The sequence below is a fragment of the Tetrao urogallus genome (genome assembly GCF_951394365.1).
Source record: "Tetrao urogallus genome assembly, chromosome: 4".
NCBI lineage: Eukaryota > Metazoa > Chordata > Aves > Galliformes > Phasianidae > Tetrao > Tetrao urogallus.
The window spans coordinates 10452496-10478731 of NC_136817.1; the positions used below are offsets into that span (position 1 = coordinate 10452496).

At 36.9% G+C, this 26236-nt stretch overlaps 1 protein-coding gene across 2 annotated transcripts in view; it reads right to left on the reverse strand.

Annotated features, from left to right (window-relative positions):
- Positions 1-26236, reverse strand: part of INPP4B (inositol polyphosphate-4-phosphatase type II B) — a gene marked incomplete at both ends in the record, with an annotated part of 164772 nt that overhangs the window by 40965 nt on the left and 97571 nt on the right. The window contains 5 exons of one of the 2 annotated variants that reach the window (XM_079535101.1): positions 3205-3322; positions 4350-4473; positions 5466-5638; positions 14602-14740; positions 20123-20335. In XM_079535101.1, the coding sequence (XP_079391227.1) occupies positions 3205-3322; positions 4350-4473; positions 5466-5638; positions 14602-14740; positions 20123-20335 (767 nt within the window). The remainder of the gene's footprint in view (positions 1-3204; positions 3323-4349; positions 4474-5465; positions 5639-14601; positions 14741-20122; positions 20336-26236) is intronic. The other variant, XM_079535102.1, reaches the window with a different exon arrangement.

Below are 26236 nucleotides of genomic sequence, written 5' to 3' on the forward strand. Positions count from 1 at the left end.
CTGCACAGTCTTGGAGCAAAAGAGAGATACTCCATATTAAGGATTGTTAGAAGCCATAAATGGAGGACACGTGACTCAGAGGTTTTCTGTTTTAAGTAATTCATCCGTATGAATGAAAAGTTAGCAAGGATGACAGTAAAGGATGTTGAACTTTGTACAGCAGCATTCATCCTCAGCCTGCAAACTACCATTCCTAGCTGCTGTGAAGTTACTAGAACCTCCTTCCTGTGATGTAGTGCTTTCAGGAGGTAGAAAAAAAATGTTCATTTAGTTTAATTTAAAGAATGTACGTTACTGAACCAAAAACATCCTAAAACCTCTGATGTGCATTTCACATCCTCAAAATCACTATAGACCTTTCAGTGTATGAAATAACATTCCTCAATGTTGACCTTTAGGCATGATAAATTAACACTGGTATCATTTAAGAGCCTCTTCTTACCTTAAATTAAATAAATAAATTACACATCTGTTCAAATCTTAGGTAAAATTATAAGATCTTTAACCACTTTCATAATTAGAACAATCCTCTTTCCATCATTTAAGAAAAAGGCTATTCAACTATGAGAATAACTTCAGAAACGGCTCTGAAGTCATGTAGAAAGAAATAAAACTGAACTACTGACAACTGGAGAACTTGACATTCAACTTACCAAAATTTTACAAGTTCTATGATTTTACTTATGTAAGAAGGAGTCTAAAGCAACATATTTTAGTGTTACTTAGTTTCTTTATGACTAATTTCAGTGCAAATGTACTAAGCAGTTTTGACATGTAGTGGCCCTTCTATCCATCTTGTTTTCCAATACAAAGGTGAGAAACCAAAAAACAAAAAAAAAAAAATAAGTAAATGGTTTTTTAACACTTAATGATCTCTCAGGCAGAAAGAGAAACAAAACAAGCAATAGAAAAACCCTGCATGTTCACAACTGTAAACAGCACATTATCATTTATTTGTCAACTAATTCTAGAAATTTAGGTATTTTGTATTTTCTTCACTTAAACATAACCTCTTAAGAGCACCCCCTCTATTTGCCTTGTTCTCTTACATTTGTTATTATGGCAAAGGATAGATATATACTTTCAGTCTCGATAAAAAGCTTCCCACAATTAACCCCATGCACGCGAGGGCCACGGACTGGAGTTATTTGCAGTCAGCTGCAAAAGCACACACAGCTCATTGCCATAAACACAGAACAAGTCATTTACATGCACCCTTGCTTTGCAACTGAAAAAAAAATGTAAGCAGCCTCTGTATCTCAGCAGGGAGATGCTTTAACCAGCCAAGTGACAACTGTTTAGATCACTTCAATGTAGCTGCAATGTGCCAGCCTGCTCATGTGCTTCGCTGAAAGCACTTCTATCAAGCCCTGCAATGCCTCAAAGTTCAAGCACACAATCATATATGTGCTAACAAAGCGTTTTATGGAAGTGCTAACTAGTTTTGTCCATAAAAAAGCATGCAAGCACCTGAACTTTATTCCACCGGGATGGCTGCAGTCAGCCACCCATGCTAGTGGGTGAACACTACTCAATGCCATGCTGTTTGGATTGCTTTGGTTTTTATACATAGAATCTCAGTCTTCAACAGTTTCCCTCAAAAACTTAAATGAACACTCTGATTCTGCAAATTAAGAACCAGTAGCTTTGTGTTCTGCCTTGCATTTCTACAGTTAATACGGTGTGCAGTATTAACTGTAGAAATGCAAAATGTTGGCTTATTTTATTAAGCTACATCATATAAAAATCATCTTCAGAAAAAACCACCAAAGCAAACTAAAGACTGTTGATTCTCTAATCATTCATTAGCACATACTCAGTTTTTCCATTCTTCTCTTTTTACGACCAGCTTCCAAATGCTGTTTGATACGAGCTGTCTCATTACAGCTCTAAGAGAAACAGGGCTCCATACAAGCCTTAGATGGCTTTCTTTTTTTGTCCGATATCAATTCCACTGAGTTAACTCTTGCCAGTAAGTACAGTACAAGAACCACACACAGTAACTCTTCTATAAGAAAGAGTACTTTAACAACCCAGAATGCTTCAGGGGCAGCTTCAGGCTTGAGTCTAGCATAACCATGAACTCCTTGTGTGACAGTTCAGCGTACTGCAGCAAAGGCAGCAAGCTAGTAAATGTAGCAGCTAGGTTTTTGAAGAAGTTTGACTCGTGTGATTTACAGAGGATGAATTTCTTCTGCCTATCTGTACATCATAATTATTCTCAATCAGTCCCGATGTGTTGCCTATCATACTCTGGCCTTCCTATTATTTAGTTGATCCCTTCTGGATAGGCCCATAGGATGAGAATTAATCATCTAGAATAATTAAGTAAAACAGGTGTGAGAGCCTTCTTCAGAAGAAACATTGTTTCTACAAGTTGCTGCTTTGAGCTGAATTCAATTTACTGTCAGCTTAAGAATAACAATAATATTAAGGAAGTGATTTCTGCAAAAGAGAAAACATTTGGAGCTTCAGCCCAGAATAATAACGAAGAGTAAAATCCCATTCCTCAAGTGTAACCACCTTTTTAACCCTTTTCAAGCCAAGATCAATCAAATATTTCAGTTTATGTACCAATATTCAATACTGCTTATGTGAGATGCATGATGTGCAATGCATTAATGGCTTCCCACAAGGACTCCTGATGCTGCATGTGTTCTGAATGATCTTCAGCAAATACGACAGGCTTCGTTCTTCCAAACTGCCCATTTGTGTGCTAGTCTTTGGCATCTGAGTTATTCAATTTTCATCTTAAGATAACCAAGGTCTAGCTCTTTGAAATGTGATTTCATTTGTCATGTAACTAAAAAATTTAAGTTACAGTCCCCTCCAAATAAGGTATATTTAGTTAGAGACCACTTCTGTCAATACTGACCTTGTCATTACTTTTTTTTTTTTGGTGCCTGGATATGAAAAAATACAGCACAAATTTTACACACAATTCAGACACTGTCACAATTAACTTGTATTAATATTTGGAACTTATAGGTCCTCATCAAGAAAGCAACACAGAGCCCATATTACTGATAGCTTTAAGAATGCCTCATATTACGTCATTACATCTCATTTGCCTCAAGAAAAATAAATCTCTTGTACTTTCCATATAAAAGAACTCAGCAACAAACAAATCATTGTGTGTATTTTCAAGAGCTACCATTTAGAACTACCTGCTGTGTGCTGCAGGAAAAAGCAAATAAATCTTACCGCCTTCCAGTTATAATAGGCAAAAAGTCTTCTGATCTGGCTTCAATGACTTTAAACATTACTTTCTGCAAATCTGAAATTCCCACAGCCATGTCTTCGAGCATCCCTGCTTCTTCACCTATATGGAAAGATCACAGAGTTATTTAACAGAGAAGACAGATCAGTCACCGAATAGGTTACAGTAAGGCAGTGCAGGGATTATACTTCCCAGTCAGTGCATCTAAAAGTCACAGCCCCAAATCCACATTCAAGTAACCTACATAAAAGCAGGCTGATTTTAAGAACTGCTGACAATTCCCTGTGGCCTAGATGATAACGAGTATTAAGCACCTCTGAAAATCAACCTGTTCTATATGTGCATGGAATAACTTCAGAAAAGCCTTCTTTTGACTGTTCTAAAAGTGTTTTTAAAGACTGTCCTGCTGATGGAGGACAAAGGTTTTAAGAATAACAGTGAATATTGTGTAAATGGAGTCTGATAGCAGTCTCCAAGAGTGGAGATGCAATTGCTTATGCAGCAAAGACCTGCACAAATGCTAAATCCTTCTACTTCATCAAAAATCTCTATTTTGGGGAAGTATTCCAGTACATCTGGTTCAAACCATTTTGAAATGAGCTGCAATTTCTCTCTCCAAATATCTTTTAAATATATATCAAATGATGGAACTTAAAACAATTTAGGCATTAAATAATTTTCAAGGTATCTTCACATCGCCAATAATGACACAGGGCACAGAACAGTCAGTAACTACTTACATGTTCTGCTTGGGTTAGCTTCATAAACCTATTTTGGGTCAGGTCAAATGCCTCTGCAAACAGTATCTGTCAAAATCAAGAGATCCCCTAGCTGTACATGATGAAGCTAACCTCCTGTATTTAAGGCACTGCGTTTCAGCACTCTGCATCAGCTACTACTCCTTGAGAGAGTGAAAATAAATTAAGTAATTTATGATATATTACATTGACAACAATATATCAATGGCTTCAATTGTGCCATGATATAGAAGCCTATGTTCTCCTCAAGGTAATGTTTCTTGATTAAATAAGCCTAATTTCTGGAAAAAGAACCAAGATTAAAATCAGAAACTCCTGGGCAAACATCTGGTCTGCACAAATAAGGAATTCTGTCCAAGAACTCTACTTACTATATGTGCTTAGGAGTCCTTCATATTGCACAAGTAATCCAACAGTATGAAGCTGTTGTAAAAATCCTTGATCATGTAAACCTGTGTGCAGCTTGATTATAAACCCACAGACCAATCCAGCAAGCTATAAAGACAATAAGAAATGTGAAATCACATCAGTAATATTTAGATGCTTCAGAAAATAACTTACGTATTTCTACTTAGTGACTACATACACTATTTCATATTAGTTTACTGGAGAGCCGCTTTGTGGTATAAAAACAAGTAAAATTTTCTCTTACTTAGTATTGCAAAAACTTTTTTTTTTTTTTTTTTTTTTTTGAGTTTATATTATTTACTCTGGCATAAATGAGAACAGAACCTTCCATAACAGAATATAAACACATAAGGATATGAATTATAATAGATTTTAATGCAGGTTGGAACCTAATGCAAACATCTCCTTGCTCATCACACCCTATCTCCTTAACTGTGTTAGGAAAAACACACAGCATCTTGAAGAAGAAATTAGACAACTCATTTAGAGGCAAGCTATCTGGACGGCACCATCTACAGCAAAGGATCAAAAGAACTTCACCTATTTACCATGAGAAGACTAGTCTGAGGAGAGACATGTTGACAGTCTTCAGACACATGAAATACTGATTCAAACTGAAAACAAATGATCTATAATTCATTTTCAAGGTGACCAGGGAAAAATTTCTGGCTGCTGCTCGAATAGCAGCAAGGAACATTCAGGCTAGACTTGAGATCCTTGCAGGTAAGGATACTAGCATAGGTAATCTGGGAAGACTGTGTCAATAGCTTTATGGATCTTTCTTTGTGCAAAGGTGATAGATTATGTCAGATATTTCAGTTTATAGCAGACCGATTTCTGCAACTCAGTGATTCAGTTAGTATGGGTTTCCATTTACTATTGATTTTTCTAACACATTATAAAATATTTAGGTGGATGTAATGGAAAAATACATGAAAAAGTTGTGTTTAACTTGGAGGAAAAAAAAATAATCAACAAACCAACACATAAGCAGGCGTAGTATGTTCAATTACAGCAACACTAACAACATCAAAAATAGTCACCACAGTAGAGGATAAGTGACATATAAGACAACCTACTGCTTGACTAAAGACAATGTCTCTCCTTAGGGTCAGCATCAAACATTGTGGCAAACCACAGGCAAGCTCCTGGAGCAGAACAAACGCCATGGACTGCTTTGCCCTAGTGACCACCTCTCCCACGCAATCCTTCAGCGTAATCACCAGGGGATAAAGCTGCTCATACCAGTCACCTAGAACAAGACAGATCATTAGTTCCAAAACAGGAAAGTAGTAGAAAAAAAAGTTTGTTTTCAGATTGGAGAGTGAGCTGCAATAGAACGTCTTAGACTTCTGCTAACACTACAGCTCTATTCTGACCATTGCGGGTCTGCAAAAACAAGAGAAACGACTCTAGCTTACCACTGAGATGAGGGATATTTCTTCTAACAAACTGAATTTCTCTGAAAAGCCTGCACTGAAGTGTTGTACACAGAGCATTTTGGGGTAAGAGTGAAAACTCATTTAGTGTGACATAAATATGATGGAGAATCTCATCTTATATCTAGCACTGACAACTCAGATCTAAGTAAATTAAATGCAGTCAAAAAAGAAAAAAAAAACACCAAACTCAGAAAGGGCACATATTGAAGAAAGAATGGGTGCTGGAAGGCAAAACAGAAGAACAAATAGTTACCTGGGAAGGATATTACCTATTTAATGTATAGGCTGGAAAGATAGTAACCTTCAAGTCACATTCATTTTTCTTTTTAGTTTCTGCCTGTATTCCCTTTAAATAGAGATATTGAACTCATTTTTTTTAGCCATTCTGAACAGAGAGATTTCAAACAACTCTATAAAATGTTTTGCTCAGTTAAAATGAACGTTAGGAATAGCAGGAAAAAATAGGCCGTTGAAACATATGAAAAAAATGGGACTTCTGAACATATTAGAAATGATAGAAAGTGATAATGAGGAATGGAGGAAAAATAGAATAGCTTACTCAAAGTTGCCCAATTACTTAAGCTGCTCCTGCATTTGTCAAGATTTAATAAAAGCAGACCTGCACTGTACTTACCTATGGTTTTGTTCACCCCTCTACAATGAGCAAATAATAAAGAAAAAAAATGTTCTCTTTCAGAATGTGCCTCTCTTGCTTTCATTGTTGTCGTTTCAGAAGAACAAAACCTACGCTTGAGAAAAATCCATATAAAAACAGGGAGTGTAACTGACCTAATTCTGTTCATCACTAAGTCATTTAACCTGTAGGGTAGTATAATTAAGAATCAATGATAATCAAAGTTTGTTCAATTTCAACTGTAATTACGTAGAAGATAAATGCATATTTTTTCTGGTAACAGAATCTGAATCGGGTCAGCAAGAGCCTCATTAGCGCTAAGTTCTTTAAACAAGACCACATAGCTGCCTGCTGCAAAGATAATTTGGCCATGCTACAGAAAAATACGGAAATGCATATAACTGTAGTCAAGACAACAGAGAGAACTTAGAAAGCTAGGAGGAACCATAAAAAATGAAGCCGCAGGAAGGAACGAAGAGGAATTTAGAAAGACTGGCCAGAGAAATTAACTTGGATTGCTTTGCGAACAGTGCCTATGTGATGAGACAAACTGTGTTTTAAGAGGCATACATATCTCAGTGGAAGAAATAAAGACTGAAGAGCTGTTCCCTGGAAAAGAGAAGTTATCAAGTTATAGCCATCATGAACCAAACAGAACATAAGCATCTCCAGTTCCATCCTGCAGCAAGGAGCTGATTTTATACAAAAATATTGGTAACAACACATGCCAGCATCTGGTTTACACATTTTCAAAACTACGAGAGCTTGCAGAGGAGAGCTACCAAGATTTAAGGTTTAATCTTCATAAGCCTATAAAAAAGATGAAGCAGTAATTTGATTTCTGTACCTTATGAAGAAAAAATGAAGAGTACTAAAGGGGATCTGTATTCTAGGGAATAAAAGCAAAAGAATCTAAGGCTGGAAGCTGCTGTGAGACACACTCAAATTTATAAATACAGCAGAAAACTTGAAGTCAGGCTAGGTCGATCAGACCACCTAAATTATTCTTTCTAGTCTTAAATTAGACTGATTTATTAAATTAATCTATAAATTAATGCCATGAAAAGCAGAACAAGACTAAAACACAACGTGCACTAAATCAGTGCGCAGGGCATAAGTGCAGATAAAAATAGAATTTCTAGTCTGCTTCTCACTTGAGCAAATAACTCGATGAAATCTCTGGGTATTCCCATTTTTCTTACAAAGAGCAGCACAACCACTTAAGGATACAAAAGCAGACCTGAAGGTAGAGCCCATCTGCCCCAAAGCAGAGTTGCACAGACAAATCCAAGTACACTGATACCAGGGCAAGAAAGAAAAAGATGAATTTGCAGACCTAGATGAATTTTATGTGCACACTTCTGCAACTTAGTTTATGGGGAAAGGACTAAGGAGATTCAACAACTCTCCTTCACAGAAGAGCAGGTCACACACCAACCATAAAAGTCGAGCAACATTGACATCTTATTCCACCAAGTTGCCCCTTAATGTGACACTCCACACAGAGCATTTCTGCTTCTTTAGGAACATAACTTTGTACTTGTCCTCAGTGAACTGCATTCTAGTATTTCAGCGCTCCATTTCGTCAACGTCCATTCTAGTCCTACTCTCATGGTGCTTAAAGCATCTCCCAGCTTTAATCGTCTGCAAATTTTATGAGACACATCTATGATTCATAAGCCAAGTCAGTAATGAAAATGTTGAATAATACTGGACTGAGAACAACTCTAAGTGGATTCTACTTCATACAGCCTTCCAGGATGCCAGTGAACAACTGACAACTTTACTGTTCTTGTGATTTTCTGAATTATTTGTCACGATCCTCGTGCTAGGTAGCTTCACAAACATTTCTTCAGTATTTTTGTAAGACTGTTTGGAAAGTAATTCTTGTAAAGGTAAAAATTGGAAATATTTTATCGTAGTACTAGCACATCTAATGTCAGAATTTGTCAGTTCCTCTTGCACTAAGAAGAAATTCAAAGATTTGGAGTACTCAAGGCCATTTTCTTCATTGAATGACAGTCAAGGTAACTATATTAAAAATAGATCCTACCAAAAGAAAACAGTGACATAGTATTACTGTACAGAAAGCTTTACTTTTATATGCACTTGGCTTTGTAGAAAACAATAAAAATCCTAAGTTCGTAGGAAGCCTTACCTGAATGGCTAAATAAATGAGAAATTATTTCATTTTAGAGTATAGAATAGATTTGTACTTGATAACTGTAAAGACGAAAATACAATACCCGCATGTAATAAAATGACCTAAAGCAATCGGTTAGCTCCTAGCTTCAGGAAAACTTCTGTTTACCTTTAGTAAGATGTCCAGCCCCCAGAAAGTGGAGCTACTTCGCAAATCAAAAAAGATATTACACAGCTACTTGAGAACAGAATATTTACGAATAGACAGATACATTTTCAGGTTTGTCCTTTTATTTTTAAGTAAGATTAGTGTTCTAAGATTAAAAAAAAAGTGCGTCATAAAACAAGTTATTTGAAGGAATAACTGTAGAGAAACATTCACAGATGCTCAATCATTGGTCTGTGTTACAATCTCCATATATCTGATCTTACACTGGACATTCAGTTGCAAATATTCCACTGAGAATATAAAATAAGGTTGTTCATTAACAATGCACAAGTCTGTGTATGAGAAACACAGCAAATACTGCAGCTTTGAAGTTGCTGCTTGAAATTGAGAAGCACATTCATTTAAAAATAAAAACAACAAAAAGCAGTGTATTTTGAGGCCTATATAAATTTCATAGACTTTGGAAAATGTAGTACTTACATGCAAAGGATAGCACGGAATACTAATAAAATTTGTGAGAGAAAGTACATGTAAAAACGTACTGATCTAAATCCATGTTTAGATTGTCCTTTTTTACCTTTGCACAATGCGACTCATGTCTGAAAGTTCTGCTCGGTTATAAGACAACATTTCCATACAAACAGCTCAGTATGAGCTGTTGCTGAAAGGAGATGCCAGGAGGATAACCACAGCTCAGGACCTCTGATCCTGCAGAGACTGACAATAGCTTTACAGAATCATATAGGGAAAGGAACTGTAAAAATTATTGTTTATGTTCCTAACACATGCAAGCACTTACACAAAACACTGACTTTCAGATATCAAATTTATCTAATATTGAGTTTGATGATATTCATCCTCAATAAAGGAACAAGAAGCGTTTCAAAAAGACTGAAGGATTAACTGAATGAATAAACATTTCAGAAAGGACATTAGGATCAAAAAGAATAACTAGAAGTAGACTACAGAATGACTGTCATGTTGCTAACATGACAAGGGCAGCCTGTCCTGTTTGAAATATTCAGCATCCAAACGATGGTGTCAAAGCCTAGTGATGAGGCAAGAAAACTCAATTCAGAAATCTCAAAAATCATGCTAGTCAGCCTTCGGATAGAAAACTAAAACAAGGTGTAAAATGGAAAAGAGAAGGATGAAACTGGAAGAAAACAATCACTATACAGTTAACATAAGATTAAAACAAGAGTAAGACAGTACAAGTGTAGTACTCTCCTTCATCGCTAACAAAGAGTTAAAGAAGTTCAGTTTAGGATGGGATTCTTATGTCTCATTCTCTCAACTTGCTTGCACAGGCAAATGGCCTGCTCAGCTCTCAGCTTGTCATTCTACATGTTAATATTCAAGCTGCATGTGAATTTGATGAAGTTTGGCACAAAAGCGAGCTCCTGCTCTTTTCAAAATCAAGCCCACTGAACTGTTCATTGAAATGTGCTGATGATCAAATAGGAAGAGCCTAAGGCTGTGCAACAACACTTCTATCTTGTTTTACCCTGGCAACAGAGGAAAAAAAGCCAATTCTATCATTCCAGTCTGCATCACTTAAAAAAAATCTGTGGATATCTTCGATGGCTTTAATTCACCTCAGAATTTAAATGGTATGAAGTTACAAACTAAAAATGGAATTAAAGCAGAAGAATGCACAACATGTGGCATTTAAAGGAACAGAGAACCCTGGAAACTTTTGGTTATAAAGTTAACAGCAGCTACTGAAAACTTAAGCGTTTACTGTAGGTAATCATTCCCTTAATAAATATATATACGAATATAAAGAAAGCCCATGATGGAATTGATGTAACAGGTCATATAATGTAAAGTCATTGACATCACAAATTGAACATGCTAGTCTAAATCTAATGGCTCAAAAAAAAAAAAAAAAAAAAAAAAAAAAAAGCCAGCAAAACAAATCAACCAACCCAGAACTGAAACAATCTCCTCAGAAACAGCTGGTGCAAATTACTGCAGAATGCAGTAATTAAGGCCAATGGTCTGAATTTACTCCTTCAGGACTGCACCATGCTCACTATTTCTTTGTTTTCCTCTTAGCTCTTGCAGTTATTTAATTCAAGGATCAGAACCCAGCTCTTTGAAAAGGGATGAGGTTTTATCCTTGTAACTCTGCAATATTTCTCACTTCTCAGTAGAACATCAGAAATCTGAGTCTTCCAGGTATTTCTGCAGCCAATGTAACAGGAGTCGATCACGTAGTTCTGGTGCTGAAGGAAACAATTTTAAGATCTTGGAGATTTATCACTCCATTCCAATCATCTGAGATTTTCTGCACCCTCAGAAAGATTAAAAGCAAAAGTTGAAACCCACTAACCATATATTTACACATTTGTGTCCCCGAAACTTTGGTCTCATTGAAAACAAGAGAAGAAGGTGATGGCAACAATGAAGTTAAAACTAATGTAAGAGACTGAAGATACAGAAATAATGTACAAACATTTCTCTAGAAGTGTTACACAAGAAATATTCTGACATCTTGCTTAAGAAAACAGTTTGTTGAATCAGTCTTTGTTTGCCTTATTTTTGAGCTTCTGTCAACAGCTTAATTACCAATAGCAAATACTGCTGTAGTGGCTGTCTCATGTTCTGGGCTACATCTAACTCAGCGAATGAACCTACCAAAAAGAGAAGGAAGACAGATTAGCTGGAAATGCAAGTGGAAAAACAGAAGTAATACATTACATTTTGGAAAAAGAGCTGATGCGAAGACTTACAGAAAACAAGAAAGAAAAATTTGAGGAAAAGTAATGGAAGAATAAGTTTTTCAGTATTGCTCTTCGTTTTCTCAAAATAAATAGCACTTGTTAATCAAGGAACAGACTAGGGAATAATTTTTCATCTGCCCAATTAAATGATCACTTTAAGTAAAAACTGTTCTTCTGAAGATGCAAACAAAATCATACCATTTTATTTCACATTTCTATTGGAAATTGCATTCGGATGGATGCAAGCATGCAATTCCCTGGGGCACTGAAAGACAGAAGGATTTAATCTAGACTTGAAGTCCTCATCAGGTATCAGATTATTCAAAGAATAAATTAACATACGCAGTCCGTAGCAATGTGGCTATGAACAGATGTTTTCCTTCATTTGAGTCATGAAATATGGCACCATTCCCCAGGTACTCATCATAACTTACACTGAAAGTTACCCTTGACCAATTAATCTGCCCAGCAGCTTAGTTTTTGACTTCCTATTTCACCGCAGGCAAAATCCAGGTGCAATCACAATGCCGGTTTAAATTCTTTGAGATAACCTGGTTAATTTTGTATGTGGCAGATTAGGAAGTACTCACAAAGAGCCAGTGGAAGAGAAGTTGAATTTGATAGTTCAGATGGAGGAGTACAAAGAGCAGCTCGTACCACCACAGATAAACACAGACATCTAAGAATAAACCTAAGAATAAACTATTGCATTTTACTGGCATCTCTAATTCTCCAGAACATGCTTTCACATTCTGACTCTGACGAAAAATGATAAGACAAAAATAAAGAGAATTCAATGCTGTCAAGTAATTCTCTAAAGAAAAACAGTCTTGAGTTAAAAAAGGTAAAAAGTTCCCTTAAAATCCATCTACTCTTCCTTATTTACCCCCCAGAGAAATCATAATCCTGCAAGTGATGAAATCACAGCATGTTACCTTGGTAAGTGATAACTCAAATTCAGTCTTAAGAGTCAACTCAAAAGTCAGACTGCATGAAAAGGAAGGCTAAGAAAGGTATAACTCATACTGAAAGCTAACTACAAGAAAATGGTGCCACAAGCATTTCTGATTAAAAAGATTCCATACTACAAATACAGCCATGTTGGGAAAAAAAAGAATAAGATCATTCAGTGTCAATATTGAGACTACAAATACAAACCTATCTTCAGAAGCTTCAAGTACGTTTAAAGATAACATTTGTAGTTACAGGAATATGCTACTGCTCAAAAATATCAAATTACCCTCAAAACTTTTTCTACTGTCTAAAATGAATGCGTGTTGTATTCTTAGCACTCTTCTTTGTTTTTTTGTCAGATGCCATACAAAATTCTGTATTGTAACAGGCAGGTTCACTAATATAAGAAAACATTTTATCCCATAATTTGAGGTGCATTTCTCAAAAATTTGATCAAGTTCTGTGTATTTCCCATTTTTCTTACAAACAGCAGCACAACTTTTCATAGTATCAGCTCCAGGACTGAAGCATTTTCAGATTTTAAGATCTATCTGTGCCCATACATTCAGGCATTACTCAACCTGGTTATGTTCATATTATGGTATAATACATATGCACATGATATTGCTAACTACTCACGTGCATGTTGCTTGTGAATTGAATGTAGTATAAAATTCTAATGTTTTATAAAAAGTACACTCTTTATATATAAGAGAAAGTTATGAACTGCTGCAACTAGTCTTCAAATATAAAAGGAGGAGAGTTAAGGTTTAATTTAATTTTATCCCCAAACACAGTATGTCCATCATCTGTAGGTGATTCTTCATGTCAAACTGGAATGAGATGCAGAGAGTAATAAAACAAAATCACGTCTTCATGAAGCAAGAAAAAGTCCCCCCACAAATCTGCTACAGGGTGCACATGATCAAGTGTTGCAAAACACTCCACGCAACTCAACAGATGCACTGACTCCACTGTCATTTAAGGGCACTGGTACTAATTCAAGAGGCATAGAGAAGACCCTGAAATGTGAGATACATTTATAAGAGAAATTTATCGCAGTACCATAAGCCTAGGTCATCTCCAGAAGACAACTTCTTAGTTGAACAAAGCACAGTATGATTTTCTAACCATTACAATCATCATTATTGCTTACCAACAGGTATTCCTCATTCTATTTGATGAATTATTACAATACTTAAAAGGAAATGTAAGGGTTTTTTATTTTGTGAGCTAAAAATTCCAATGAATATTTAATTTGCCTGTGTAGGGTGTGAGCCTGAATCAAAGCTAGCAATACTGTTTTTTACAACTGTAGTGAAATTGCACTGGTGCTAGTTAAGTATATTTCATGCCTTATACTAAAAAACAGATTTTCAGTAAGTCACAAATAGTGAAGGAAAACTAGTAAACATTCACTTGCTAGTGAACTAGTAAATATTCACTTGCTAAGTGTTTTTGCTTGTATAAACAGAAGGAATAAAAACATGAATATAACCCTAAATCTTAATTTTTCAAGACTGGATTAAAATAATATCAATCTCAAATTCTGTTCCCTAGTGAAAGATACTTTTAATCATTGGAGTACAGAAAAAAACAGCACATGTGACTCTCAGTACAAACATACTGTAAGTAACAGGAAATCCATGCGAGTATACTACAGCTTTAACTGCAAAACAGAGTTAATTGGCATCCTGAGTTTCAACTAATAGTAGAAAAATCAGTTAACACCAGGAGAAGAGCTAGGCACAAGAAAAACGTATTTCATCCTTTTAAACAAAATCAGTATGGATGAGTTCATTTTCTAAAGATTGTTTCAAGTTGACAATTAGATCTACCTTGCCATTAAGACCGTTGTATATTCTTATCTAAAGGTCTGAAAAACGTAGGAAGCTTCTTTGAAAAAAGCTACTTCTGTTGATAAAAGCTTTTATCTGCAATTGAATAAACCAGACTACCACCATTGAAAGCTATGACTAGGCAAATCTTTTCTGTCAGCAATCTCAAAGATGCTATTTGGCTCCTTTATCTCATTTTTCTGTGGCTTTTTCCATTTGTATTTACACTAGTCAACGATTATTAAAAAAAAACAGAAATAAAGAAGAAAACAGAAACAAAAAAAAATCATAGCAAAAGGTTGCTTACTGCCTGCATGCTTGCAATCTGCTGCTGAGGGGTCAATTTCACCATCTTTAACCTTGCCGCTGTTGTCTTTTTCAAGCAGTTTGTCCACCATGGCAATAACACAGTTTAAACTCTTCCCCACATTGGCCCACACCCTGTCCTGAAAAGAGCATAATATAATCACTGCACATTACTGAAGAAGGATAAAGAGACAAAACCAACTTCTTATCGAAACATCAAAATGGAGACAATTTACACAAAAATTAGGTGTTAGCATATTACCATTTTTCTCATTCTACAGGCAGTTTAAGCCTGTTACATGGACTGAATGACAACTGTAATCATGTTGCTTTTTTTTTAATATTAAAAGAAACACAGTTCAAATCCTATATGAAAATGCATGCGAAGTTATTTATTTCAGGTTCAATCACAGGGAACTGAGTAGATTATCTGCTTGACTTTATACACTAAGAGTATAGACACATAAGACCTTGACAAATCAAATCCTGTGGGCAACAAGATATTTCACCAGGGTACTTAACAACCTCTTTTTAGTAATTAAACATATCCTCTATTTTATCACTTGGTGTAGTTTGTTAATACAGATGTAAAATTAAAAGAATAATTAACAATTTGCTGTCATGACACATTTGAGGTATCATCTGAGGTAATTTCAGTTTTGTCCTGCACCTCTCACAAAGGCTGCAATCATGAGTCGTACACTGACTTTATAATAAATATGAGAAATCCAGAAATAATAGTGCTGCAGAAGAAAATCCGCACAAGCAGAAAAGGAGAGAGAATGTGGAAGGAGAGAAAGAGTTACTATGGAATAGATATAGGCAGGGTCCCATCATGTGCTGGGTGGTGCAGAATTCAAAGCTCTCGCACATAGATTAATAGGGTAGAATAAGAAAAAAGAATGCAACCAAGCCATACAAGAAATGAAGTTGCACAGAAGACTAATAGTCAATGAGTAAAAAAAAAAAAAAAAAAAGGAAAAAAAATCTAACAACCAAACCTGAAACAACACACATACATGCACAGTCATTCTTATGCTGATACAGAGCAATCAGCTTGCTTGATGGTTAAGAACGATAAGATACAATCGATACTCTTTTCTTCTTTACAATAACCTAAAGTTTAAGGTACACATCAGGCTTTAAGACATAAAAACCGATGTGCAAAAAGACAATGTGAGAGAATGGCAGGGAAAGCAACTGAAAACTCAAAGAAATATCACAGTTCCATATAAGTGGTAGCACTTGAAAGTTGTGTGAGTGCAAAGAAAGAACTACTACTAAGGCAAACTTATTTAAGATTTACTTCCAATTGCATGTCACAACTCTTAGGCCAGTCTCCGACACCAGCAGAGGGATCACACCTTTCTACATTCCCTCCACTTGAGGGCACACACACCCTGTGACAAATGGGCATTCTGAGAGACACGACGCAACTCTACATATAGAGAAGCATCTACGTGCTGGAAACACATGGCAACACAGATCATGGCTCTCCATCTCTGAATTCAGAGGAAAACTCAGAATCAGAACGAATTTGTAGGGCTGCTGCAAGGGCGAGTGAGCTGATGTACAATTGGCAATAAACTGTATTTAATTCACAAATACATTTTTGAGAAGTACTACATTTGCAGTACAATGCAACAAGTGGAAATACTTGTGCTTGTACACATGAAATATACTCCTAAATATGTTCCTGAAATTCGCATGCACAGATGCAATTAAAAGTCAAAAATAGAGGACAGGTAGAATTTAATGACAATTTAATTCTCATGCATGTACCTAAAATATTCCTGAAAAATTTTCACAGTATGGATGAAATGATTGTTTTCCAGCCCCCACAAGCATTAGTTTTGGGAAAACAGGTGACGTGTAATGAAATGTTGCAAATAGTAAAAATCCAAGCTCAAAAGAGCTCCAAGTTTTACTGGAGAGTGGCAGAGAGCATCAGTCTTCATAATCACTGAAGTTGCTAAGGTATATGAGCTCAAATCATTCCGCACAGCTGCAGGAACATAATTTCCCTTTCCTCCCTCTGCTGGGGCAGTTCAATCCTAACACAAACAGTGCTAAGTTCTTAACATAAATAAGTGCTTCAGTTCATTTAGGAAGGAACACTTCTCCATGTAAACCAACTTTTAACCTAGCATTAAGATGATGTCTACAGAATATTCACACAAACACTCCCTGAGGGTTTAGAAGATTCATAAACATCTGTTGACAGAAAGCTCATTTTTATTATCACACATCTGGCCATTTCACATGACAGCAAGTGAAACAGAGCAAAAGCTTGTTGTCCCAGAGCTCTTTCTCTCCAGATACGAGGTTCTTACGATTCAAAGTTATCACTACGTGCAGACATAGACATATGCAGAAGTAGATCACTTGTGGTGATATTATACTATCTACATCAAATACAGCCTCGTTTTAAAGAGCACATCTTGAGTAAAATTGTTCTCTCCAATCAATGAAAATCAAGTGACTCCTTGCTCTTTTACATAAGAGATGATACACAAATTTCACATTCCTTCTTCTCCCTCGCCTTTCACGTGTCTTCCTTTAGCCTAGCACACCTTCCAGTCACCTGGCATGTTCTTAAGCAATTTATTTTCCACTTGCCTATAAAATGTGTCACTAATTATCATTTTGCAGCGTGTGTCAGATTAAAACACAAAACACACTCTGTCTTATAAGCCTTCTGCGTGAAGTTAGAATGGGGAAGAAAATAATTGCTATTTCTTCATACATCGAAGTGCTGAGACCCTAGGTTCTTCAACAGGATGCTTCTTCCCTGACAGCAGTTTTCCCATCAGTTGCCACAGAGCTAACTTGGTGTTTATTCCAGTGGTGTCAACAACCAAGAGAAATAAGATTTCTGGCTCATTCCCTTCTGCCTCTTTAAACTCTTAAGTCAAACTAATGACAGAAAAAACGTGCAACAAGGCTTGACTGTGCCAGGACAAAGCAGACTGGGATAAATCAATGGCATGTTGACACTGAGATGTGCCCTTTCACATACAACACTACTGTTGCACACTTTACTTGAGCAAAGTTTTGACACAGCAACTTCATCACTCAGCGCTATGGAGACTATGTTTTTGAGATGCAACTTGGGTTCATATCTGTATATTATATTAAAGCCCTTCAGAGGTGTGCTCATAGATAAAGTGAGTATTTTAACTAACGTTCATGATTAAAATCCTGTTGTAATATGACAGTGCTTTGGAATGGAAAGTATACATGGGTCAGTACTTCAGAACAATATCTGAATACCATGCCAATATTTGTAAATAATTTACTGGAAATGATATTTTATGGTCACATTAGGTAGTCTGTCAAAAATGTGGAGCAGAAACAGCTCCAAGGGGCAATGTGCCTCCATTTTCTCGTATAATGTATGACAACATGCACTGTTCCCTCCCAGGTTCTAGGATACTAGAAGCAGCTGGCAAGAGAAGAGGAGAGTATCCAGAGGCAAACTAATACTCTCAAGTTAAATATTTTTCCTTCAACAGCACCGCTGTATTACTGCCTACATACAGCGCACCAATATAAACAGCTCAGTCCATACTGCCATCAGCTACACTGGGATCAATATCTGTACTTGATATCAAAGCAGAGGTACAGCACAGCACTGCTACAGAGAAGAGGAAGGTTATCTGGGAAACACCACTCACACAATGAAAGGGCACTGTGCGCAGTTAAGAAATGGAGAACTATTCCTTAAGATAAATTTGGATGCCTAGGAAGGAGGAGATCTTCACAAGTTGTTTTAGTATTGCGCTTTGAATTCACTTTTGTGATGTTTGTGGGATAATACAGACTTTGAAAGAAGATGGAAAGGAGTCAGTGCAAAGAGTTGTTGGACATTTAGATTTCGGACAACTGCAAAATAGAAATCTAAGTTACAAAAACAACTCCTGGTAATAGTGGAGAGAACAACAAAGCAACAAAGCAGAATATAGTACCCTGCATAAAAATAATTTTCTTCTTCTATAGCTGGCTTTCAGAGTAGATTAAGATTTTTTTTTTTCAAATTTTATATGTGATTCTTCTATTTCCAACACAGTGTCAGCTTGATCATTAAAACTCACATTATTAATACCTGCATTTTAATAAAGAAATAAATATCAATGGAAGCCTAACACCTAATCTTCAAATCCATTTAAAAGACAACACTTCTTTAAGATTTATAATGTTTGGTATTGACTCAGACCCAGTTTATTAACTCAGAAAATATCTAGGGATGTACTTGCATTTAATCAAGAAAGTAATTTTACTAATTCAGCAAGAAAAAAAATCCCAATGCTGTAAACTAATGCGTTGCTGTGATTTAGTAATTGGGTGCAAATATCTGGCAGAAAAATATCAATTATAAAAAAATCAATAAAATATAGTTCAGCTATCTTCTCTGATACAGCAGAATTAGTACATTAAAATACAATTTGCACAAAAATTTCCATTCTCCCTTTTGTCAAATGTATTGTGACATTTATTTTACCGAATGCCTTGTCAGCTGCAATCAAACATTTTGGTTTCAATTTCAAATAAACAGAGACAGTTCTAGTAGCCAGGTTGCAGGAAAGAAACCATGAAAAATGAATTCAAGGTTTTAAAGTCAGCACAGTAACAAAAAGAATGAGTTGGTTATTTATTGTTTAGTTCTCTTGTCTTCCTAATGAATGGGCAGAGAGATAATTGTCTTTTCTCTTCAAGCCACATTCTTCTTCTCTTATTTATGGTATGGATATAACTTACCATTCCGGTGTAAGTACTATAGCTCACAGTTATTAATTATTTACAACTTAGATTACTATGTCTGAATCCTTTATATTAAATGATAATACAGTGATGAACTGAATACAGTATGAACCTGAACCGAATAAAAATAACTGGAGTTGGGGGTATATATAACAAAGAAGCAGATCTTTTGTGAACACACCTACCAAATTATTTAATTTACATAGTCTCAGCCACAAATAATATACATCTTTGAAACACATAACAAGGAAGCTAAAATCTAAAACCCGTGTTTGGTTTGTTTTACACAATCTCAGCTATCTTCTAGGAACTAAGTCAATGAGAAAACCTCTGTTTTGCTAAGACTTAATTCATGCACGTTGAAACTATTTATGTTCAGTCTTGGCCAAAAAAAATCCCGATATCAGTGCATGCCTTTTCAACCTTCTTAAACGTGTCTAATCAAGAAAAAGAACTCAAGTAAAAGTAAATAACGCTTATTCTTCTGTTTATACAATAAGACATTAATCATCCTCTCTATTACTTGCTCCTCTAAGCTGTTGCACTGAAGCACACTGCAGTTAGGAAACTTATTTAAGTTAGTTTTAGGGAAGTATATCATTTTTAAATTCTAGTAACTCAATATATTTGAAAAATATTGTTTAATACTTTTGAATTACTTCCCCAACAAAGCGTGACAAACTTACTAGGGCTTCCATTTGTTTATGCTTGTTTTCAGGTTTTGGGATCCAATACCAACCAAAAATATTCCAGCTACTTACCCACTCTTCCTCATCATACTCAGAATGATGGGGTATAGAGTCCTGTCTTTTAACCTGAGATGGATGATCCTGATGCTTCAGGTCATCCCCCTCTTCTGCACAGTTTCTAGGCACAGCTGGTTTCTTGAGGACACAGCCAGGTCGGGCTGTATATAGTGCTAAAAGGGCACTTCTGACCAGCTGATCCTTAAATGCATGCACAAACAACTCCGTCTAGAGATAAAGGAAACAAAAATGAATACAAGGTTAAGACAAATAATTTAACAGAGCATTAAAGCAATTACAACAGTGAATTATTCTTAGATAGGGAAGTTTGTGCTTCTGGTCAGTCCAAGGAACAGAAAGCAAAAAACAGCAAAAAATAAGGAACAATTCAAGAGTTTCTATGACATCACATTCTTACTAACACAACAGTAAAGTATCTGTATTAGAAATTACCACCTTTTTATACAATCCTGCTTTATTTAAGCTTCAAATTTTTCCTGCAGCAACAAGACCAGCTCTAAAAGTATCCAACTACTTTCCAATCATTTACAGGTGTCAGACAAAATCTGATTAACAAATCATAGAATCACAGAATGGCCTGGGTTGAAAAGGACCACAACCATCACTGAGTTTCAGCCCCCCTGCAGCGTGTAGGGTCGCCAACCACCAGACCAGGCTGCCCAAAGCCACATTCAGCCTGGCCTTGAATGCCTCCAGGGATGGGGCATCCATAGCCTCCTTGGGCTGAGATCTCCTTATATAAAAAACACTCCTTTCTGCACTGTTGAAATTCAAGTACCTGCAAATGCAGTGTTGCCAAGTACAAGTTGTGATACCTATAGGTATCAGTCCAGACTTCTGAAAAAAGGAAGGAACCCCTGAAGTAATTTTTCCAGACTCAATACAATTATAACAATAAGATGTTACTTATTATATAATTATAACAACATTACATAATTATTAAATTATATAATTGTTATTATTATAACAATAAGATGTTACTTATTGACAGTCTAACATTTCGAAGTTCTCCTTTTTGACTGTAACAGCTTGAAGTTGATCTTATTTTTAAAAACTTCCCGCCTCCCTGCATTATTTCCTTCTGTCACAACAACAACAAAAAAGTAAAAATGATAACATTCATCCTTTTTGCATATGATCTTCAGCATTTCCAGCCTCTGTTTCTGCATAACAGCATAAACCACCTAACTGTTATTCTCTAAGTCATTCTCAAGTTACAATCAATTTACAATATGTAGTGTGATATCTGAAACAGATTAATTCAGGGATGTGAATATAAGTTAGCATTTCACATTTCACTAATTCTGCTGTATCACAAAGCAAAAGACTTTTGGAGACCCCATCATAAAAAGGTTTTAAAAATTAAGATAGGATTGTAGATGTAATTATTACAACATGCTACATCTGCAGAGTTGACTTGTGTCAACTAGTATGTAAAATCCTCACTATGTGCGTTTTCACATATCGTCAGCACAATGAAGTCATGCAGAAAAGCATGGAACAGATCTTACCCCTACAAACAATTGGGTGTGCTATTAGTCAACCTTTTTTTTTTTTTTTTTTTTATCCTGGTATAAGACTGTGACTCTCAACTTTTAGTTTAGATTGACAACCTTCAAGAACTGCCTTTTGAAGAGCGCTGGTCCCCCACACTCAGTGTTTGCCACATGCACTCACCTCCCGCTGTCATACACATAGGGCCCTGTTTCCACTATTTCTCTGAAGGGTGCTGGCCCATTCACATCATCAGCTGACGCAACCAACTGAACCACAGAGAGTGAGGCACAAGCACACATTCCTTTTCATTACGTTGCAGCAATCACAAGCAAAGCAGCAGAGACAGCTGGAGGAGTCAATTTTAGTTACTTCAGCAATGGGCATCAGACAAACTGAGATGGGACAGCATGCACCCTGCCAGTTTACCACAGCCCAACCAGGCTACTGTACCTTCTATCTCTGGTCAGGGCCTGTGGCTCACAGGAGACAATGAAATACTGTTTCTCATTCCTTCCGCAACATAATTATTTGAATTTATTTACCCTATCAGGGGGATTTAGTTGATTTCCTATTTACTGGACTGTCACGTACAGCTTCAGACAGTGAACTACCTTTGCACACATTCTTAAATAAACAAGCACACAGAAAGTATATGCCTGTAGAGTGATGAGCCTAAACAAACAGCTACACAGAGCTAGGAAATATTAAAAATCAAGATTGCCTGGCTAAGCTTTCTTCAGCTCTTTCACGCTTCTTATGCAAAGTTCAGAAGACAAAGCCAAGGAAAAGAAAAAAAAAAAAAAAACAGGAGCAGGATTTGAGGGCACTGGTTGATGGAACACTCAACATGAGCTGCCAACCCAGAAGGCCAAACGTGTCCTGGGTTGCATCATGAGAAGAGTAACCAGCAGGACGAGGGCACCCAGTTCTGGAGCACCCAACACAAGAAAGATATGGGGCTTACAACAGCCTTCCAGAACCCAAAGGGAGCCTACTGGAAAGCTGGGAAGGGACTTTTTAGAAGTGCAGTAGGACGAGTGGAAACAGTTTTAAACTTGAAGAGGATTTAAGCAAAATTCTAGTAAGAAATTCTTTACTGTGTCAGTGGTAAGACACTGGAACAAGCAGCACATGAAGTTGTGGATGCATTCAAGACCAGGCTGGATGGGGCTATGAGCAACCTGGTCTAGTGGGAGCTGTCCCTGCCTAAAGCAGAGGGATTTGAAGTGGATAATGTTATATGTCCCTTCCAACCCAAACCATTTGAAGATTCAATGAAAACAAATGCCCTTAAGTTCTAAGTGTTAGTCTCTATCTCTTATATCTCTCTATATCTCTTATATCTCTCTATAACATGAGCCGACAGTGTGCCCAGGTGGCCAAGGTGGCCAAGAAGGCCAATGGCATCCTGGCTTGCATCAGAAACAGTGTTGCAAGCAGGAGCAGAGAGGTGATTGTTCCCCTATATTCAGCACTCATCAGGCCGCACCTCGAGTACTGTGTCCAGTTTTGGGCCCCTCACTGCAAGAAAGATATTGAGGCCCTGGAACGTGTTCAAAGAAGGGCAACGAAGCTGGTGAGGGGTCTGGAACACAGGCCATATGAGGAGAGGCTGAAGGAGCTGGGAATGTTCAGCCTGGAGAAGAGGAGGCTCAGGGGAGACCTTATTGCTCTCTATAACTTCCTGAAGGGAGGTTGTAGTGAGCTGGGGGTCGGCCTCTTCTCTCGTGTCATTAGTGATAGGACCAGGGGGAATGGTTTCAAGCTACGCCAGGGGAAATTCAGGCTGGACATGAGGAAGTATTACTTTTCAGAAAGGGTGGTCAGGCACTGGAATGGACTGCCCAGGGAGGTGGTGGAATCACCGACCCTGGGGGTGTTCAAGGAAAGACTGGATGTTGCGTTGAGGGACATGGTTTAGTAGGAGCTATTGGGAATAGGTGAACGGTTGGACTGGGTGATCTTTTAGGTCTTTTCCAACCTTAGTGATTCTATGATTCTATCTTCCTGGAAATCTTTCTCCCAGTTTCTTCCAGCACTCCTTCCCAGTGTTTTATCCAGTCCCTTTTGACTAGTATTTACTTCACTTTTATGTGCCTTTACTCAAACTATTCTTTTTCTTTGGTTTCCTGACTCTATAGCCCTCTAAAAGCCAACTGACATTTAGACCACAATGCTCTAAAGAATTGAAAATGTTTTATGTAATTAAAGCTTTAGCTGCTAAGGTTGGACACCTGAGAAGTTCCTGCTCTTCCGCAGAAACTTTTCAGAAAAAGAACTCTTCTTGATCACAGAATAGTAGGGGTTGGAAGGAACCTTTAAGAGATAGAGTCCAATCCCTCTGCTAAAGCAGCTTCCCTACAGCAGGTCACTCAGGAAGGTATATGGATGTGTCCTGACTATCTCCAGAGGAGACCCCACAATCTTTCTGAGCAGCTTGAAGGCTTCATCACTCAGAGTTAAGAAGTTCTTGCCTGTGTTAATCTACAAGTGCCTGGGCTCCAGTTTCAGCACATTTCCCTTGTCCTATTGTTGATGTCATTGAAAAGAGACCATCCCACCAGTTGACTGCTGCATTTTAAATCGTTTTGAGAGTCCCCCCTCAGCCTTCTCTTCTCTAGAATTAAGTGTCACAGGTCTCTCTGCATTAGATCCCTAATGGGCGAACAAAGAACGCATGAAAATTCGCTGCAACTAAAACTCAAAAGGTTTTGAAATAATAACCTAAGAAACACGAAGTCATGATTTTTTAAGTTAGCATCAGGACTTCTGGACTTAATTTGAGATTCGTCTGTGATTAGGCACGATCAATACTATTTAACTCTCAGGCAATTTTATCAGACCCATTTTACCTCTTCACTAATTTAGTACCTGAGGGAAAGGCTACTTAAATACAGACAATTTTCTTATTTGTAGACCTTCAGGACTGCCTCATTGTAGTCTCGAAATTAACTGTAAGGCAATTTTGGTTTTTTGTACTTCCAGCCTCCAAATGGTACACGCTTAGAGAACACAGTCTAAGCACTATCGCTACCAAACCATATCAATATTCTATAAAGATGAGATAAAATTTTAATTGCAGAATTGTCTTCTCTCACACAGTAACGGGGGAGCTACTTTTTCTAGCTATTCTACAGTTCCTGTCAAAATAGCCCAAACTACTTCTCTGTCATTAGAAATGACAATGCCAGTTTTGCTGATGTCTTGCATCTCTCTTTCCCCTTCCAGTCTCTTTGAAATCGTATCAGGTTTCTGCATCAGGAATGGTAAACTCAAACAAAAAAAGCTTTCTGTTTCAGCAAGTTGTAAGCACTGGGCAATTTTAAGTCAGGAATGCCTACTATGACTGTCATACATATTAGGTAACTCTCTGAAAAGTTTAAGTAATTCAATTTAGATGTAAATATTTTATAGGGAAGAATGTGTTTTAAAAAAGTTGGTGTGGAAGTGAATCTCTTTTTTTCATATAGAAACTAAAATTCTACCATAATTAAATTCCATTGAATGATTCCTTTGGTTTAGCAGCTATCAACATTTAGCTACATTTTCTTAAAGTTAAATACAGCCAAATTTGCAGAACAACACTATTTATAGAATTTCATTGAAGCCGCAAAACAAGTATATAGAAAGAAATGCAAACTTTCAAGTTCCTTTAGATACTTGACTACAGACTATTTCTGTAAATAAAGATAGGCATAGCTGGAAAATGAATGTATCAAACCTTCTGCAAGCTGCAAATGCTGATACACTTGTCAACAGCTAATGGCTTTTTAAATCAATTAGCAGAAAGTGCTGATAAAAGATTAATCTTAGAAAAAACTGTACAGTGAATTGCAAATCATATACGGAGAAGTAAAACCTTGATAGAAATATTAGAAAATAAGGTCAATAAAATAAGCGGAGAAATTATTTTCACTTCCAATGCACATGGCCAGTCCTTCCGTTTCTAATAAAACACTCGGCTGTAACTCAAGTTTTACCGCTACCTAACGTTTGGAAACAGCCAGTCTTTATATGAAGCTTAATACTGCCTTGAGTCGAAAAAGACACACTTTTTAGCCAATTTGAGAAATGTAACTACTGGGGAAATATCTTATCCCAACTTCTTCCAACAGCTGCTTAACTTCAAAATTGGTATCAATTTAAGTAACAGAATCTTTCTTACATGTAAAAAGTACACAAAGGGTACAACAAAATGAAATTCCTCCCTTTTATTTTCAGGCCAAGTTCTCCTTTCCTATATACCCCCACATTTGCAGCAACTCCTCTTTTCCTAAAGTTACTGTGGATTTAGACATCTATAACCAAGAGCGACATTTGTCACCCCTGCGGCTCCAGTGCAAAGCCGTCACAGGATGCGGCTGAGCTCAGTATGGAGCTTTGAAACTCTCACACTGAACAACGTGCTGATGGGACAACGGCTCAACAGACCACAGGGGTTGTCACTTCCCGGTAGCTGAACATAGATTGAAATGATTATTGATCGTGCTATTAAGTCACATTGAGATCACATTACAGAAGGTAGGGCCCATGAAGCAACAGGAAAATCTCAAAACCCCACTGGTTATAGCTATAGCACTTAACGTTTTTTGTAGAGAAACATATGCTTAA